The sequence below is a fragment of the Condylostylus longicornis genome, unplaced genomic scaffold (assembly GCF_029603195.1).
Source record: "Condylostylus longicornis isolate FDR11 unplaced genomic scaffold, ASM2960319v2 ptg000044l, whole genome shotgun sequence".
Lineage (NCBI taxonomy): Eukaryota > Metazoa > Arthropoda > Insecta > Diptera > Dolichopodidae > Condylostylus > Condylostylus longicornis.
In genome coordinates, this window is record NW_026578013.1 from 8,742,069 (window position 1) to 8,764,176 (window position 22,108).

Consider the following 22,108-nt stretch of genomic DNA (forward strand, 5'->3'; position numbering starts at 1 on the left):
ATAATGGTAGATCTGTGTATATGTTGTTGCAAATATTTACATGAAATTTATTTTATTAGTTAATGATAACGAACAAATCATCGTTCATCATTCAAAATTCAATTGCCCATAATTAATATATCGAAATCTGAATTTAAGAAACTGAAATATGAACATATATGCCTACATAATATGCTTATATATATGAATACGCATCTTTCAATCTTCCTTAAATTTATTAAATACATAATATCGTCGGTTAAGAAGCAGAAAGCATTAAGTCAGGAAACTGTGTTTTGAGTAAATTCAATTTGAAAAAATCGTAAAATTGTAAAACTAATCAATTAGTGCAATTCGATTGGTCTCTTTAATTTCTCGATTTGCATGATTTTTTGCCACAACAAAAATTATATTATTCTGATTTAATTCATCTATGAAATCCGAATTCTCAAAAAATGCACTTAGTACTTTCTGCTTTTTAACCGACGATATTTAATCTTTTTCATATATTTAAATGACCTTGAAAAGGTAGTTATAATTATTCATAAATACTTTAAATCATAAGCATATTTAAATTATAACTATATATAGAAAACGTGCAATTATAATTCATAATTATTCAAAAAACAAAAAGAAAAAAAATATATATAAATAAATAAATAAATAGCGGCGCAATACAAAATATGAATGAATGTATGAATGTATGTATGTGTGCATCTATTCTATTTCATTACTTTTATTTAAAAATTTATCGATCTTGTTTTAAATAATTCATGACCTTTGAAGATCATTCGATATTATTGATTGGTATATAAATATCAGCATAGCTATACGCCTTTGTATATGCAAATATAAAATTTTTGCTCATATAGACCCAGTGCATGTGTGCTTGTTTGCAATTATTCTGCATAAAAAATTTTTTTCGTACATATTAGTGAGTATTTAAAAAAATATTGAAAACTGATAGTTTTTTATATAATTATGTATGTATAGCCATTTTATGCACATATATAGAATATGTGTATATATATATGTATATATATAAGTATGTGCATATTATAATGTTAATTTTTTTTTGAAAACAGGGACGAGTTTTCTACATGGTTTTATTGAAAATGTAATCAATATTATTAGTAAATGCGCAATTATCTCAAATAAACAATTTTTATAAATTTAAATCAATTCATCTATTAAATGATAAGTATATACTTACAAATATAAAAGTATAGTTTTTCATTTTATGTAATTCAATATTATTATTTACATATTTATATAGAGAAAAAAAAAATAAGAGGAAATAGAAAAATTGAAATTGAATCAAAAATAATAATAAAATGATGAATTGTGACAGAAAATGTGCAATTTAAACGTGCATTCTTTATTTAGTTTCGTCTTTAACAATATTATAAAAAGTCAAGCTGATAATCTATTGTAAAGTTTAATTTTCTGTTTGTATATTATTGTTTTATTTCATTTTTTTTTAATTCTATTAAGTGCTTTTATCAACTCGCACAATAAAATCTCGATTATATGGGTAACAAAAGTTGAATAGTAATTTTGTAATAAAAGGAAATTTTAATTGGAAAAAGTACTTATATGTATATAGAAAAGTAAATGTAAGAAAAATCTCTTTCAAATTCAACTTTAAAAATTAGGCTGAAAAATTTCTTAGTTTTCAAGTTAACAATCTTTGTTTTTTGTATCAAAAACAGAACCTGGCAATTTAGACTGCCAATTACCCCTGCCAATTTATCTTAAAAGGTTTATAATTAAAAAAAAATTACAAGAATTAGGTACTTAAATGTTTATTCACATATACATACGAGTATGTATGTATATACTATATAATCAAAATAAAACTTATTTATTATTAATTTATAATTAAAAATTAAACAAGATTTGTAAAAAAATTTTCAAAAATTTCATAGTATTTATAACATGAAAATTATTTCAAGGTTAAATTTTTAAATATTTTTATTTTATGTTTTTTTTTTCACATACATATTTAAAAACATCTGTTTTATATTTTCAAATTATTTTTATTTCCTAAAAATTTGTATAATTGTACTAAATACGTAGATATATGTCGATATATGTATCTAATAATGTGAGGCACGTGACACAAGGAAATTATGATTTAATCCAAGGTCTTTTTTTATAGATATATGTAATTTATTATTTATAAACAATATAATAAAATTTTTTGATTTGATTACAATTTACAAACATGTTTTAAGGTTGCGTTACATCTATGCTAATAGTGGTGTTGTATAAATCAAATGTATTTCGTACAAAATTTACGTATTTTTATAATATTTTACAATATTTACATTACATTATACATATACTCAAAATTATGCATAAATCATGCGCCTGATTTTATGCAAAGTGTTATATTTTTAAATTACATGAAAAAGAACATGCCTATCAAAATATTTTTTTTAATATAAGAGAAAAAATTATATAAAATAAAAACTTATACAATATTTTCTCAATTTCTTTTATATTTCTTAATATATTCCTAATCAAATTATTTGCAATTTTTGTTTCTAATTTGCGTGCTTAAAATTTTTCCTTTATAAACACAATATAAGTTTTCAATATTATAAGAAACTATATTTCGAATATTTTCATTTCATTTTGTTATACTGTATATTAAATATTTAATATCAATTAATTAACAATTTTTCTTTATTTTTCTCAAAATTTGTGCAAATTTTATTTTTTTTTTGTTTTCCTAATTTTTAATCATTATTATTACTATTATATATTATATATACCAATATTTATTTACTCACACTTGAAAGAAAAAAACAAAACAATAATATTATATTATTATACGATATAGACTCCGTTTGTCAATTTTTATAATAATAGTTCATTAAATATTGATTCTAAAGTCTATGAAAATAAAATAAATAAAATATTTTAAAAAATACGTATATAATAATAGTATATGAATATGTATGTATTTTTAAAAGTTAACTAGAATGTGCAAATAATAAAATATTTTAGCACTTAAATTAGGTTAAAATATGGAATTAATATTAAATTATGGACGTAATTTAAAAAAAAATTGAAATGTTATAAGGTGTTATGTAAAAAATATCAAATTTATAGGGGCTAATTAAGATTCTTTAATTATGCATTTAAATTGAAAAATTTCGAATTACGAATTTACTACTGAACATTAGAATATAGTAATGTGATACATGAAGTGCTTCATTCTCAAACCGCATCTAAATTGTTGTTTAGAAACGTAAACATATAAATAAATCATATAGAAATCAAAAATACTTCTAAAATTTCAAGATATGGTTAGAATATTCTTTATATAAAAAATACGAAACTATTTTCTAGATTGAAAAATCTAAATTTTAATAGTTGTGTTTTTAAGTAAATATATAGCAAAAATATTTAGCCCCTTTATTAGTAAATAATCTATTTAAAAAAAATAGGTAAAATATCTTAGGAAACTCATTCAAAATAATTGTAATTTTTAATTTCGTTGTCTAAACCATAGGAATTCGAATTCTGTGTATACATAAATGTAGTCTTTTTCAAACATACATAGTTAACTTCAAAAATCGACAATTCGGTTTTCGATGTTGATATCTAAATATTTGAAAATAAAACTAATAAATAATTTTAAAATTAGAAATTTTCTACACGTTTTTTTTAATTCAACAAATAAATCATTATTATTACTAACAGCTACAGTAAAAATTTAACAAGACATACCCATTTTTTTTGTAAATATGAATTTAATTGTTGTTATGAATTCTTTAAAATTTCATATAGAGAAAGAGAATAAAGGGGCAATAAATACCTTAATTTCCATTTTTCTCTAAAAATCAGATCGATTCGCAAAAAATATATACTTACTACAACAATATATTTAAACTACTATTATATAAATATATATAAATATACACACATATGTGTATACATATGTATATTTTTCGCGAGTAAGAATAAATTAGAATAATTTTTCAGATTTATAGAAATTAGTTCTATATAAAATATAAATGAATTTATTTAAAACCATATAAAGCAAAAAAAAAGAAACAAAACAAAAAAACTAAAATTTGCAAAGTAAAATGTTAAATCAATTGACATCAATTTAAGCTCATAAAAAATAAAAGAAAAAAGGTAAAAAGATATGGCAGTAAAAAATAGAAAGAGACTGAATTGGCGTTGAAAAAAATAAAATAAGTTCTTATGAAATTCGCAAAATTTTTTGCTTACGTGAATATTCTAAACACATACAAAAATAAATTCGAAAATAATACACCAAAACAAAATCGGCGAACACGGCATTTCCAAAATAAATTTTTTTGTAGTATTCAAACCCATTAAAAGAGTTTTGATGAACACAAAATAAGACCTCATAAGAATTTTTAAAATAAATTTTTAAAACTCTTATATTAAAATTAATTAAACTATAATCTAAAATTTAATCAATGATTACACAACGCGGGTAATGCAAGTGATAACATATTATATAAATAATCATATACATACCTACTTGTGAATAATCACCACAGACAGTGATCATTTGTCGTATGTTGCAAAGTTTTAAGTTCAAAATAATTTAAGCTTATATTATAAATAAGTATATAATCCAGTTATACTATTTAACCTACATAAATGTGTACCGTGAACTTATTTAATAAGAGCGGATAATTTTAAGAACATTTTTCGTTAATATAATTCTTTAAGTTCCTGATACATGTATCTTATAAATTGATTTCTTTTACAAGGTCATGATCTAAAATTTTTGAAATAAAAAATTTGGATTTTTATGACATGTATTCTTCATATATACAGGGTGATTCAGTAATGAGTTTAATATTATATATTATATTATAAAAGAGAGTAAAATTTTTGTTCAAAAGTTAATGTCAAAGCTCGATGGTTTACGAAATATGTACTGGTATTTTAAGAATATTTAATAAAAATTTTATTTGTTCGCATTTATTGACGGTAAACTTCGTTCTAAAGCTATAACAAGAGTTTCAAACAAAACGTTTTTGAATGAACTAATAAAAGGTTTGAAATCGGCATATTATATAGCATTTTGTATTTTATATACATATACATACATACTTTTGGAACACCAAGCAAAATTTCGAAAAAAATCAAATTTATTCCCTTTATTTTTTTGTATAGTTTTCTTATCCCTAAAATTTTGTGTTAAAATTTTCGATTTCTTTTGAAAAATTACTAAAAAGACAAATAAAAATTTGTCTATTTATAATCATCTAAATTATTAATAAAACATATTTTATTTAACAAAAATAAGTGTGAGAGAACCTTTTATACATATTTTTACGATTTAAGTCAATTTAAGCATTTATTTATGATTCAAATATAGTTAAATTTTATAAGAAATTATTTTCACCTGTTAACATCATTCATAAAAACATTTCATATCCTATGTTTAATAATAAAAGAGAATTCGAAAATTATATATACCTACATAAATAAAGTAGGCACAAGTATACATAAATATAACTACGCGTAGAAAAGTAAATAACAATTTTACAAAAATGTTGCCACACCTCATATCAATGATAAAAAAAAGTTAACGAGAAAGTATACGATTATTATTGTATTAGAACTATAAGTAAATTAATACCTTGGATGGTTATTAATAATTTACTATTATAATAGAAAAAGAAGAATAAAAATACCATAAATAAATATTAAAGTACACAAAAAGGTGCACAATATTTTTATATTTTTCTATACATACATATGTACTCGTCACATTGTATAGAAATACAAAAATAATTGTTTTTTGTTTTTAAAGAATCTAAAAATAATAATAACAGCCCACGCAATATATACGAATGATTTCGAAAATTCCATACTTGTTGAAATACGTATACGAAGATACCAACATATACCTATTCTACACCAACTATACCAACATATAGTAGTCTACAAATTGTACTTAATAGATTATTAGATATATACTGATGGTTATTCTATTATTAAAGATTTCAAAATGTTATGTACGAACAATTAAACTGCAGTCATAATTTATTATAGATATAACATTAAAATCAAATATTTTCAAATAAATAGCAAAATATTTATAATATAACAAAGAAATATAAAAATAAATAGCCCTTGAACTTTTTTTTGTAAACTATACGCGAAAACAAAATCAAAATAAATATTTTATGCATGAAATTCATATTAGGTGGCCAATAGTATTATTTTTTCTGCAAGTGAATTTTTCGAGTCCGATATTTTAAAAGAAATTTCATTTTAAAGATTTCTTTGGCATTTTTGATCGACACGTTTGATCGACAAAATAATGATACCAAAAATTTAATAATCTAATTGAAAAATATTTTATCTAACTTTTTTTACCCTTTTGAATTTAAAGCGCATTCATGTATATTTCAAATCAAAATTAATTTAAAAATGTTTTCTATTGTTTCAAATTTGCAAAGTTGTTCGATTTGATTTGAAAATAAACTTTATTTTTTGAAATCTAAGAATAGTCATTGTTCTGTGTACAAGTATCTGAGAAAATTATATCACCATGAAATATTAAAGAAAGAAATATTATTGATGCAAAAATATTTGAATTTATAAAATGAATAAAGTATACTTATATATAAATTTTTGCATTTATAAATGTAAATAAGCTATAATAATTTATAATTAAATAAAAAATTGAATTATAAATACAGTTGTATTACACCCCATAATTTAGATGAGTGTATATATACATATATAAATATATATATATGTGCTACAATATTTCATACTCATAGTTCATATTTATTTATTGCTGTATGGTAGATATGTAAACAAGCTCATACGATTAGAATGTTGCATCTTAATTTTTATTAAAATTAGTGATTAAAACTCTTCCTTATCTGAACATTTCAAATCTTTCAGGCTGCAATCAGATTTTTTTGAATTCCAACTTTCCAACTAAAAATTTATTCAGTAATCGAGCTCAATTAATTTTAATTGAAATATTATTAATAAATCTATATTATCATTACATATATCATATTTAAATTTTTTAACTAAATGTAAGTAATTTATGTTAGAATTTTGCTAAACATTTGCCACGTTGAACTAAATTCCGTCAAACACATTTTAATATTTGTAAGAGAAATTTATAAATTTATTTTTAATAATGTAATGATAATTAAATATCTACCCATTTAATTTTGCAAAAATTTTTGCATCCATAGCCTATACTGAAAACATTTAAATTTAATTGTATACAATTGTAAAAATTTTATTTTTCTGCATTACAAAAAATTTTATTTTCAAAAATAATTCAAATAAATTAAATGCCTTTTTGTTTTTCATAAAAAAAAATTTTAAATTTAATTTGTAAGTAGTGAATCAGTCAATAATCTCATAATTCTGAAAATTGGCAAATTTTCATGATATACATATTAATTTAAATAAAAATAAAATTTTGTATGAAAATTATTTTAATTTTTTAGTGATAGTATTTTAAATACTTTTTAAAATAAAAATAATCCGTACTTTTTGAAATACTAATTTTTGGAAATAAAAAAGCTTTGAGACGTGCATAGGATGAAATTACCATAGAACAGTGCGCGGTGCGCGACCATTGTCAAGAATTTTCCAAAGCACCTCCATGCATATATTACTGCAAATGGAGCTAGTTTTGAGCATTTGTTGTAAATTTTTTATTGAATAAATTGGTAAATTTTTTATTACTACTCTAGTAAACTTCTCTGACCAGTTAACAATGTTGATTTCTTAATCCATGTAGTAGTTCCAAGCTGTAAAAATATTTCAAAAAAGTACGGGAACTTTTCAGGCGTCCTGTATATATTTTAGGTACCTAAAATATGTATACATTCTTAAATGGAAGTAATTTAAGTAAATTTTTGTTGTAATTTTATAATTGGATGTTTATTTTTAACAATAAACAAAATTATAAATTGACTAATTAAGTAATTTATTTGAAATTATAGCAAAAAAGGAACAAGAAAATAATTATTACTATAATTTTAATATGAAAATTAACTTAAAAGCATCACCACTAAAGTGTGTACGATTCAAAAAATAATTGCTAGAATAATTTTTGAAAAACGACATAAAATTCGGTACCAGCATATGGTATTATAATTTTGAAAATTGTTAAAATTACAATGATTACATAAAGTTAACGTAATTTATCGAAATTAAATTGACTACAAAATTTCATTAAATCCAAAAAATTTCGAAATATAATAAATTTACCAAAAAATTATTAATTTAATTGAAATATGAACTCAAACTTTTGGCTACAAAAATAATTCTCTTTTATTGTCCGTCCATCCAAAGTTGAAATATTCATGCACACCATTATTGATTTATAGCTTATATTTAATAGGGTTAAAACTATGGATATGTATAAGTATATGTACTGAAATTTCATTGTACGCAGATAACAAAAACAAATTTAGTTTACAGCTGTAAATTTTATAAATACCTTTAAACAATATTATAAAATAGTAATAATTAAACAAAATATGTTAATTTTCTCATAAAAATGAATTGCTGACAACAATATTGATTTGCGATCGCGACTATGTCATATTCCCTGTAGTATATGAGTTGATAAGTATATATGTACATATACATATATATGCATAATAGTGTTCACGTGAGTTAAGAATGATAGCGAACGACGTCAGGATCGAGATACATACTGTACGTACATTTATTAAAAAATTAACTAAAAGTATAAAATATATTTACTTGTGGATGAAATAAACTAATTAAATTCAAAAACATACAGACTAAATTTGATTTCAAAATTCTAAGCAAATATTAATTTTATTACTATGGAAATTACCTTTTTTTTGTTTATAAGTGTTAATAAAATTTTATAAATTACCAATTTTATTTTCTTATAACGATAATTAAAATTCCATTATTTAAATTTTATCTTTAAATATCACGGTCAACTTAATATAACAATAAACTTTACCATAAAAGAAATATTAATAAACCAAAATATCACGCAAAGATCACGATCATATCATAAAGAAATATATACATACATATATGTATGTGTATACCAAAATATGTGTACATTATAATATACATGTGCACAAAAGTTTAATTTCCGAAAAAAAAAAAAAACTTCTAACCGGTAAGCTATTCTTATCAGTCTATAAATTTGTTTTGACTATAATTCACAAGAATTTGAAAAAAAAAAGCACTCAAAATAATTAATTGGAGTCGAAACGCTATTCGCTATTAAGATTAGCTTTTTCACAACATACCCACATGTACAAATGAAAAAAAAAATAATGGATGAAAGAGAACTGTGACTCAAACTTTAGAAGTACCTACATACTTATGAATATACATACATATATAACAATTTTTATATTTGACCTCTGAAAATTAAAAGAAAAAAAAATTGAATCATTTGCGATAACGAAGATATTTACAAAAATTTCACATATGTAATCAAAATAGGTTAAATGAGTGCAGAAAAATTATTAACTTCTATCTAATTCAATTGTAATGAAGGTGCAATATTTTTTTTTATTTGATATACAAAGAATTTATATCTGTACTTTTTATATACTGTATGAACCTATAAGTATAACTGTTTAAAGTTATATAGAATTTTGAAACAGAAAAATTGATAAATGGTTTGAAACTTGACAACATTGCAACAAATATCAGGGTTGTGAACCGATAATAATCGAAGACGAAAAGAAACAATGAAGTTCAATTTTATTTTAATTTAATAACATAAAATAGTTTTTAATTGTTTTGACATTAATTATTTCTATTTTATTATAAAGATATCGTTATATTTTTTATGATCGTCGGTCTTATTAAATCTGATTAAATAATCTCGTAGGTACTTTTACTTAGATGGGTATAGCAAAATTTTACTATATGCAAAAAATTCACCACCAATTTGTTCAAATGACATAATTAAATACTATAAGTATGTATTACAAATAGTCATATTTTAATAAGTAAAGTAAAAGCACTTGACAATAAAATCAATATTTTTCAGAAAATATTTATACAGTCGAAACTTTTATACATTTATAATATGCATCCGCCTTATCTTATTTTTATAATACTTTTTTTTTCTATTAAGTTGCAGTTCTGTTTAATACAGGAAAAGCTGTTGAGTCAAATTATAAAAAAATTATTAATTGATCAAATCAATAATTTTTATAAAGTAGCACATTTTTTTAACAATTTAGAACTTGTATTAATAATATGTATGTATGTATGTAATATGTAGGTGTAGACCTTTAAAGTAATGAAAACGTTTTGTTGAATTATCACATCATTTTCTATAAATTTGGGAGAGTAATTTTAAAGTGGTAATGTACGTATAACTTGAGGGAGAATGGGAAGTTTCAGACAAATTTTCTATTATGCTTTTCTACTTCAAACGTTTTAAGCATGCGGTAAGAAAGATAATCGAACAGAGGTACAAACATTGTAAAACTAAAAAGCATATTTCCAAAATATTTTGCAAATATGCTAAGGCTATATGGTAGTCACTAAAATGGACGAATGAGAAATCACGTATACAAATATGTATAATACTACTATCATCATTTCACATCAAATTTTATATCAGTAAAAGTGTTATTTAGAAAAATGTCAGAAAGTTAATTAATATATGTAAGTGTGTATTTAAAATCCATGCTACAATTTTATATTAAAAACTTATTGATAAGAAGCTTGTTTATATTTTTTTAAATACGTAATCATTAATTAATTTAATTAAATTGCAAAAATAAAAATTCTATATAAATGTAATTTAAAATTAATAGGAAATTCTTTTAAAATATTTATACAACACTAAAAAAATATTCGGTCGTTATGTTTTATTGTACTTTTTCTACCTTAGCTTTAATTCAATCCGTTTAAATAAAACTTATAATCTAATTTTCTTTATTAAAGAGACAAGTAGAGTCTCATATTTTTTATCAAAATATGAGACTCTACTTGAAAATGACGTCTCATTCTCGAAATAGAATTAGAGGATGTTAAGAATATTTTTTATTTGTCATAATAGCCATAAAAATCTTAATATTCACACACAAACAATTAAATGCATAGAGCATTTTTCGACCTTTCGCAATTCCCCTGGTATACGTTCAAAAAGGTAGCCTTTATTTAGTACGTAATTTAATTTAGAAAATTTAACTCAATCATGTGCTGTTCATATATCAATTTGTTTATTAAGGAAAGTAGTATAGATATTATTGTGAAGTGTAAAACTAATTACAATAAAATGCACCCACCCTATGGTCATTTTTCAAATTGCACTTTATATAAAATTAGTTAATTTTATTTAAAGGCGCATACATACATGTAATACTAATTAATATTTAAATCAAGTTACAAGAGATTGTAATTATAACCTTGATATTATTTCCCTTATAATAATTTTTTTCAATAATTTTTTGTGGTGTGTCGTTTTTGTTTGTAGAAAATTGCGTTTATTTTCTGGTGTTGAGATTACAATAATAATAACAAAAAATTTAATACGTCAACTTAACTTGAACTTGTTAAATATTTCATTGCAAATCACAATTAATAATATTATATAATTTACATTTTCCACGATAGATTGATGTAATTGTGTTTGAATAAAATGTTTTTGAATACCAATTGCGTTGGATACAATAAGTGAGGTTTCGGTGGGAACGCACTTCTCAATGATTGGGAAGTGTAAATAAACTATTTTTAGATAGATGTCTGTTTGTCTGTTTATCTGTCATTCTGTCGGTCTATAAGTGCATGCGTACATCTCCTTTTTGGCTGAACCGATTTTGATTAAATTCTATATGTGAATTTAGATCGACCATGTCACGGATTGATCAAATTTTAGGATAAACCAAACCCCGGGAACTGGCCTTTTTTGCGGGCTATTTTGCATTTTGGCGCATATAAAGAGAAATAATCAACCAATTTCCTTGAAATTTAATATTTAAAATTGGGGTGTTAAAGCAATGAATCTATAAATGTTTTTGAAAAAACCGGGCTCGGAAATCGAACTATGGGCCGATATTTCAAATTTTTCCATATGTACGAAATTAACTGTTGGAATTTCTTGAAATTTGATATTAGCGTTCTAACTGTTTCCGAAACTAACTGCTGAACTGGTATTTGGATGGCACAAAGCGAAACTCTACTAACAACCAAATTTACGCTTTTCTAGGTAGGCAATGCAAATTGCGGTCGATTATGTGCTTACCACATTAGATTTTTTATTTTTGAACTAGATGAATCTTCATAATAAAAGAGTAAACTAAAAATTCTTTATAATAAAGAGTAAACTAGTGAAAAAGAAAACACAAAACAAAATTTTAAGTGTTTCTTATTTTACTTCCTTATTACATTAATTTCAAATGACGAAATAAAAAAAAGTATTTATTCTATTTTATATTTACATTTACATAAATTACGTCTCTTTACTGTGACAAATTAAACTATATCTGAACAAATTAAACTATAAAGCGCGTTCTATAAAAATGTAAATTAAAAAATTCATTCATATCGCGTTTTTTTTTCGTTTTTACATTTTTTTTTAAATTCATCATACTATATCAGAAGTTAACACATATTTATACGAGTATTTAAATATTTGTACAAATATGTACATATACTTACATCATTGTAATAGAAGGCAGATAATAATGCATTTTAGCTAGTAACATTTATCAATGGCGCGACATCTATACATACATACATCAAATTTACAACTAAAAATAAATTTTAAATAAAAAATGTGCTTCATATTCTCTTTCTCTTTATAGAGTGATCGTAGATATAATTCCTAGTACAAATTTACTTGTATGTATACACATTTTAGGAAATTATAATTATATTTTATAAACAAGGTGCATATTATACAGGGTGTTGATCAATAAGTTAGGAGCCGTATACCGCCGGGTAGGAGATCAAAAATTTAGTAAAATGTTTGTTCGGAACACAAGTAATGTATAATATACGATATAATAATAGGGTATAATATAGTTCGGATAGCTTTCTTAAAATCCCTGTAGCTCGGAAACGGTTCGGATTTAACACTATCGAACAAAAATTTTGCTCACTTTCGACCCTCTACCTGATGGTATATGGCTCCTAACTTGTTGGGGAATGATTGTATATAAAATTTTTCTGTGAAAACCCAATTAAACTTTTAAGAAATTTAGAAACAAATCTTTTAAGAAACAGTTCTTCTGTTAATCAAAGTAATTTACTTAAATTGAATAAAATAATAGAATAATATTTATTGTTTGAGTCACGAGCTATTTGTAAAAAGAATAACTATTGCTAAAACAGTTTGTTAAATTTCACAATCTTAATTTGCAGAAGATTATTGACCATAATTTTTTGTTGGAGTTGTTAAAACCAGATTTTGCAATGTGTGCAAGTTAAATGTAGTTTATTTTAGGTTACGTGATTTGCACATGATGGAGAAAATTAAAATTGAATATTACATATGTATGTATACATACATAATTATAAATACATACAAATATTTATCAAAAGAGTGCCAAAGGCACCTGGGAACTTTCAAAACCAATATGAATGTAAAATTTAAAATTCTTTTTCTTTACAAAGAGCAAACGATCACTTATAAGAGCTATTAAATATTTACAGATTTATTTATCTACTTATGTAGGCCCTATGTACAGATATATATCGTTATGTACAGATATACATGTATATCGTTTTATATTATATAAAAATTTATAACGTCAATTTAATCCTTTACGAAAAACAAAACCGCAAAATATTGACAAACTAAAAATTATTCTATTCATTTATAAAAAAAAAAAATATTCAAAACAATATCTTCTCCCTTTTTTCGATTTTTTTTCTTTTAACAACAATAAATTAATAAACTAATTTAAAATTTCGAACTTTTCGTCTTTCGTTCGAATCGAATGTTTTCAATCTCACTCAATTTAATTTTTACTTTTCATTCGCGTTGAGACTCTCGTCAAGTTCAGATCGCAATAAATTTTAAATAACATTTAGCTACTTATTTATTTTTTTTTTTTTAACAAATCGTGTCGCACTATATAAGAAATCTTATATGTACATTCAGAAGTATAAATAGATATAGGTACCTACATATATTACTTAAAATTTTAATATATTTAAATATTTATAAAAGAACTCTGAATATTTAAAATTATATGATATTAGTCAAGGTTTTGTGTATTAAAATATTTAATGTGTATATTGTTTTCTTATTATTTTTATTTAAAAATGTGTGTATAAAATAAAAATATTTCATAAAAAAAAATATATTGTGCAAAATAAATTTATTTTGCATTCAACAAAAATCGAATAATCAGAATATTATACATCTTCACACCTCGTGTTAGCGTCATTTTGAAAATAATATAATATTTTTATTCTTATAATATTTTTATATATGTATATATAAATTAAAATAAATAATAATAATAAAAATACATATGCGTGTGTAGTTATTCAGTTTTAATTCGAAAATTAGAATTTTAAAATAAATAACAATCAATTTTAATTGAATAGTGAAAATAATATTCAATATCGAATAAAAGTGTAACAATAATTCAGTAGTAGGTAGTACAAATATGCAAAAAATTATACTTATTGATTCCAAATTTATTCTTATAATTTTTTTCTAATTTGTTTTTTATACCTACCAAAATCAAGTTCAAAAAAATAATATATTATATTCTTATTGCAATAAAATTATTATTTTACAATATACTTATTTACTTTCTATTTTTATTTTTACCTCTTTTAAAAATTAATTTTTTAAAAATAAAATTTATTTCAGCTATGTCGATAATATCGTTATCGTTAACGAAATGGCGCCTAATTTTCTAACCTAAGTGCTTATAATTTTAATGTAAATAACACAAAATTAAAATGGGATCTTTGAATTAAAAAATTTTAATTGAATTTTTTACATTTAATTTGATTTTTATTAATTAAGATATAAAAGTAAAAAAAAGGAAACGATAATCTTTGGCATCGAATTGATTAAATAAAAAAATATTTTATTCAAAAATTCTAGATTTTTTATTTATTGAAAAATTATTTGAAAATTATCTCATGCCAAACTGAACCAGGACATTTGAAGAAAACGAAATAAAATGAAAGTTCAATAACTTAAAGGTTTTTGAATTGGTTTTGTGGAAAATTTAAACATTTTCAACTAATAAATTAATTTAAAGCCTGAATATTTTTGTTCAATTGTGTAGTGAAAATTTATATATTTAAGTATTGTTATAAAATTTAAAAAAAAAAGCACAAGTTACTTATTACTTAATTAATTTTTTTATTTATTTGTTATTTTCAGATTTTAAACATTTTTGAATTTAAATTTTTGTCTTCCTCTGTTTAAAAACTATTACTAATGTAAAAAATTTAAGAAAAAATATTAAAATCTTTTCAATATTAATAAAATTAAATATTTTTTTGGAAAAAAAAATTGTGCATCTTAATTATTCTTAAAAAAAAAAAGTAAAATATTGTTGAAATAAAAATACATTAAAGAAACTTAAAAACTAAAAGGTAGAAAAGATTAAAAACAAAAAAATCAGTGTTTAAATATTAAAAAAAATAACAAACGAGAAAAAAAAAGTTTTATTCTTATAAGGGTTGGTTAAACATATAATGGCCCCAAAAAATAACTTTTTAGAATCAGAATGTGATGTTGATAATATCAATAGTGAAGCAACAGTGAATAATGTTGTAACAGGAAATAATTTAATTGAACAAGAAACTGAACATAATTATAGTGTTGGTTACATTCAAGTTACTGAAGAAAATAATAATAATTTTACAAGAATTGATACATCTATTACAACAACTGCTGATTCATTTGATAATATTATCAATAATATAAACGAAAATGATTTTGATACCGACAATGATTCAAACAACAGGAGCAACAACTATCATCAAATCGATAATGATTATGAAGTCGATGAATATATCAATAATAAAAGACAACAATTACCATGGCAAGCACCAAAAGCTCAAGGATTATACGATCCTGCAAATGAACATGAGGCTTGTGGTGTTGGTTTCATCGTTGCTATTGATGGTAAATCTTCTCACAAGGTAAATTAAAAAATATTATTAATTTGATTATTATTCTAGTTATAATTATATAACAATGCTCCTATAAATACAAATTGAAAATATATTATATATATTTATATATTATACTTATATACATATTTTCAATTTGTATTTATAGGAGCATTATATATAAAAAAATATATTATATACTTAAGTATATTTTCGATTTGTATATAAGTAGTAGCATTGTTTAAAATGTTATTTTAAACTCTTTTGCTTATCTCCGAAATTCTTAAATTAATTGTTATCGTATATGTCTATTTTTAATTTTAAAAAATTTATATCGTAAAGTGCTATTTTAATTTCATTCCAAAAACCAGTGATTCCAATAAAATTCCAAAAACTCTGTATTTGAATATAAGACTCTGAAAATAAGCGTAAAGTTAATACCATAATCTCCGAAATTTGATTTGTTATTACTAATATTAATGAAATTTTTTCTTCTCTCACTTTTCTATGAGTGACAGAAAACAGATCTTACAGATTCAAAGTCAAATTTTATTGTGGTTTGCTTTTTTATGCCCGGCCCCCATTTAAAATTAAGAAACACAAAACAAATATTACAAAAGTAGTAATAAAGAGAAATTTACAAATATACCTAAAGTTCAAAAAATTACTTGCACTTTAACATGGAAATTCCATCTAAAATAACTATTCAAAACTTCAAAGTTTTTAAAATGCTTTATTATTTACTAATAAATATTCAATAAAATAGAAAAATTAATTTAAAATTTTTTAATATGTAGTGACAATTAAAACATGAAAATGAGAGCTGATTCCAAAACTGTTAGTTAATATGAAATATTTCGTTAATTTGCTTGACATGCACTCAATTACAATGGTCGTAAATATGCACCAATCTCTGAATTTAATAAAATGCAATTGAACATTTAAGCTATTTTTAAGAACATGCTATTTTTAATTTTGTATATGTACATACATACATAGGTATATGAACTTTCTAATTTCCTTTATGTACGTATAATGAACTAAATTTTTTTACATCTACACAATTATTTTGCTACTAATTCGACATCAGCTTTTAATGAATCTAACAAAAAAAAAATTGTGTGATTCATTGACATTTTGAATATTTATAAACTAAGATTGTGTATACACATGTACATATGTATATTATGTATTATAATACCTCACATATAGCAAAAAAAAATATCGACGTATATACATAAGTATGTACATATCGTATATTAACACACTGTGTGTCTATGAAAAAAAAATCAAACTTCAATAAATAGACCAATAAACCGACCAACCACTTGGAATTTATAATTCGAAAATATTGATAAGAATAAAATTTTTGACTACGTCTGGTGTTTTTTTTTTAAATTTATTTTCAAGCTTTTTTCGTTTATTTATGTTATTAATTTAATCCTTATGGGTCAGAAAACGATAAGAAAATATGGTATAATTAAAAAAACCAACTAATAAAAACAACTTTTTGGAATATAAAAAATCTGGAATGTGCATGTTTATGAAAATATATATATATACCTATATATAATAATGTGTATGCCACTATATGTACATACATGATTTTTCGCATAATGTAAGCATTATCTCCCACAGTTCGAATTTAATGTACAATAAAAAAATATTACAAAATCGAAAATTAATAGCCTATAAAACATTTGAAAAGTGATGAAGAAAACTACGTCTTAAATCGTATTTAGAAAATATCATAATAGATTTTTTTCAGTCATTAATTTAACAGTCGAATTCGAATTTACATTTAGATACCTACTAGTGGATCTTCCTAGTGGATCAGAAAGCTAATATTTGATCATGTAATAAGTAGTGGTTGTAGTCAAAAATATTTGTGTTTTAGAGAAAACGCGATTACGCTTTCGAAAAAAACTTAATCAACTATGAAAATGTATAATTAAACTAAATCAGCATTTGAATTAAGCACATAAATATGATTCAGCCGATTTTTTATCGGGAAATTGTCTAAGAAATGTGTCGGCAAACTTAAAAATAACACTTAATTATTTATAAAAATAAAAATGTGAATGTGATTAATACTCAACTTTTAATTATTTTTCCTTTTTTAATGCTAAGAGATTTTTGCATAATCTGACTTTATTCTCTTCTTCAATTCTGCGTTTTTTCGAGTGACTTATCGGGAAAACGAAAAAGAAGAACAGGGAATGAAAATGTAATATAATGTTACGTTATCTTAAGTGAATAGCCCTAACACGGCATATACATATACACATTATAAAAATTAAATATTTATATTTAAAAGATTCATTCTTTGAAAGTTTTCTTATGCCTAATTCTTGCAAATTCCAAAAATATAATTTGATGTTCCAAAAATTTGCGCTATAAACATATTCAAACAGATATACTTATGTATACGTATGTATATATACATATATACTTATATATATATATATATATGTACATGTATATAATTGGCAAGTATCCAAATTCAATCGCGTAATCGAAATGTCCTTCATTTCATTTATTCAACTTTTATCACAATCTTCTAAATAAATCTGTGACAATACGAGAAAATTGTCTATGTCAAAATTATCATTTTCAAAAAAATCAATTTTAAAGTTTTTAAAGATTCTGAAAAAATTAAGTGACTCGACTCTAAAATGAATTAGATGCAAAATTTATAAAATATATTATTTGGCTTTGACATGAGACACTTTAAACAGCTTTCGATACGTAGGTAATATGGAACTTGAAATTTCGAAGTGATAACTCATTTTTTCAATTTGGAACTGAAGGTGTATATTTCCTTGTGTTTCTTTTAATTTGCATTCCCCTACTAAAAGTATTCATTACTTAATAAGCATAACTTCTTAATATTTTTTGTATTTTATATTTACTCTTTTTTTCTATAGACTTTACTGCATGTGTACACAAAATCTAATACACACGAGCATAAGTAATTTTTTTTTTTTTACTATAACACGGAGTCATACTACCTTGCCCATGAAAGATTATCAGCTAGACATTATTATTATTGCTAATTGCGCAATAATTCCATAATTTCTAATTCAAATAATTTGACGACCTTGACAGTCTATACTAGTTTATGTATGTATGTATAATCATACACATTATGTATACATATAATATAAATTATATTCACAGATGAGAAAATAAAAAAAATTGAAAATTTAGATTTTTGAAATTTTTAACTTTTTTTTGAAAAAACAAGAAACTTTAAATATTTCATAAAGTACATAGATAGACTTCGTTGTACTATGAGTAAATATTCAGGTTATTATACATACATATATGTATTTAATTTTAATCATGAAACGGAATCCAAGATTTACTTAAACATAAATGACACTAATCTTTTTATTGATGCAATTAATATCGTTAAAATTTTTGTACCGCTTTACCAATTAATGGGTATAATTTTGAACGCTAATTCAAAATTATCAATGATTTAGCTGAGTTTTGGCTTCTAAGTCTACATATTTTTAAAATTAAAGCCCATTACTAAATCAAATTTATTGATTCAAAAATTATTTAAATTTCAAAAAAATAAACACAAAAGCACGTAGTTTTTTACTTGTCATATTACTTATACTAGATTAAATATAATTTTTAATTATTTTAGATTCTTCGTGATGCCCAGACCTTGTCAGAACGGATGAATCATAGAGGAGCTTGCGCATGTGACAATGACACCGGTGATGGAGCTGGTGTTATGTCTTCTATACCGCATGAACTTTATGCAAAAGAATTGTAAGTAGACATTAATTTTGTAAATCTATATTATATTTTACAAGATTTTTCCAGTTCATGAACAGGTATACATATAATCTAATAAATAACAAAAACAAAAAAATGAAAATAGCAAAAGAGAATACTGGGTAGATACATTACTCAATTGATTATACATACTGTAAAACAAAAACAAAAAATGAAAAGCGAAAGAGAATAAAAAAAGAGTAGCAATATTTTTTTTGTTTTTTTGCTTTACTACCATAAACAAAAATAAAAAGCAAAAGGAAGCGAAATATTTTAAATGAGTTAAGTAAGAGTAAAATAATTTTTTGTTGTTGTATTTAACATGGAATAAAATTAAAAAAAATAAAACTAAAAATTGTGAGAGATATAAGAACACGAATAACGTTACGTTACGTACTAAGGCAATTATTCTTCGTGTGCTTGCGAAATTTCAATTGAGTAAGTAGCCAAGCCAGGTCTGTATAAAGTAAAGAGGCATTGATTTTTTATTAATTCACATTCACTTCGGTTTTAAAGTTTAACGTGAAAGGTACTATTTCCAATTGCGGATTCTTTTCTTTTTAAAAAATGGATAACAAACAAATGATGGAAATATTTTAACAGATAACGTTGTTTATAAGGAAATTTTTCGTTCTTAATTGTTAACTAATTCTTAAATGGAATTTTAATCATATCTATGTAATTAACAGTGACACATATTACATCTTAAAATTTATTAAATTAAAAATATTTCCATTACTTTTATTTATCATTAGTATTCAAACCAATATGATATTTATGCATATACAAGTATAACCTGCATATGTATGCCATAATATGTACAAATTTTTCTAAACTTATTTTAAAATTGATTGCCACAATCCTGTTTTTACAACAGATAATGCTGCTTATAAGCAAACCACAGGGGCCCCTAGTTTATTTTATAATATCATTAATAGAATTCAAATTTTAGAAAATTTTACATTCTTCCTCACCTTAATAAAATTTTACGGAAAAAATAAAAGGGAAAAATAATAAACGCGTTTATATGTGCATATAAAAATTTTGAAATTGATAATAAAATTTTAAATTTTATTGCGCTTTAACCTTCATTTTAGATTTGTTTTTAAATTTAAATTGTATATATTCGTACATATGTATGTATGTACCTATGTATTTATCTTATTTATATTTAAAGAATATTTCTAGCATTAAAAATTCATAAGATAAAATGATGGTACGAAAATATAAAAGAAAAACAAACAGTTTTAAGATTATATCAAAAAGTCAAATATTGCAATTTTCAAGAAAAATAAACATTAGGTCTTTAAGTTTTAGACTCGAAAAAATAAATACAAAGTATTTTGTTTTTTCTCTTTCAAATTTTTGTTATTCATACATTAAAAATGATTTTGAATAGATAAAAATGAAATTTCTAAAAATAAAATTTTAAAATTTTTTTTATATATGTACATATGTGCACATATTGTATGTATGTTACATATTAATTTTATGTACCCCTATGAGAAAAACGCTGAAGGGTTGCATAAATTTGGGGGTACACATGCACATAATACGGATGCATTGTCAAATATTGAAATTATACAAATGAATTACATACATAAATTGTATGTCTTTAGTTATGCGATTCGTAAAATTGGCAATGTTGAACATACTTATTAAAGAAATCAATATTTGGTTATACTGAAAATTGCAACCGCACCAAAAATGACTATTCTTAAATTCTAATCAAAACTTCAGTTTTTATGTATTTTTTTTTATAAATACTATTGATGCTAAAGCATACTATTGCTACAGTCATGGATGATTCTTACATTATAAAAAATTATAAAATTTTCTATTAGAAGATTTAGATTATTTTAATTAGACAATTAAGTTAATTGTCTAATTAAAATTAATCGGTTTTAATTTCTGAACTTGCAAACATATTTGTACTAGACCCAAAATCTAGTCGTAATCCAATATTAAAATAAAAAAATACTAAATATTTTTTATGACACTAAAAGTGTTACAACAGGAAATAAATTTCCCTCAAAAATAAATGATTTACTTACAATAAATATTATATACATACATACATATGTACACATACAAAAACATAAATTTTTTTTCGTTTTTGTAAAAATATTTTTATTTCGAATCGGGTACACGTGATTTAATTTTAGATTTTTTATTTTTAATTTTAGATTCTGATTATAAAATAATTTTGAACGCATGTATTATTTATAATGCGTGTATT

The 22,108-nt window shown here is 22.7% G+C and overlaps 1 protein-coding gene across 1 annotated transcript in view; it reads left to right on the top strand.

Annotated features, from left to right (window-relative positions):
* The window catches only part of LOC129610451 (uncharacterized), a 52,748-nt gene that overhangs the window by 18,510 nt on the left and 12,130 nt on the right, over positions 1–22,108 (top strand). The window contains exons 2-3 of the mRNA XM_055523044.1: positions 15,341–16,107; positions 19,736–19,863. Coding sequence (XP_055379019.1) covers positions 15,658–16,107; positions 19,736–19,863 — 578 coding nt within the window. The 5' untranslated portion in view covers positions 15,341–15,657. The remainder of the gene's footprint in view (positions 1–15,340; positions 16,108–19,735; positions 19,864–22,108) is intronic.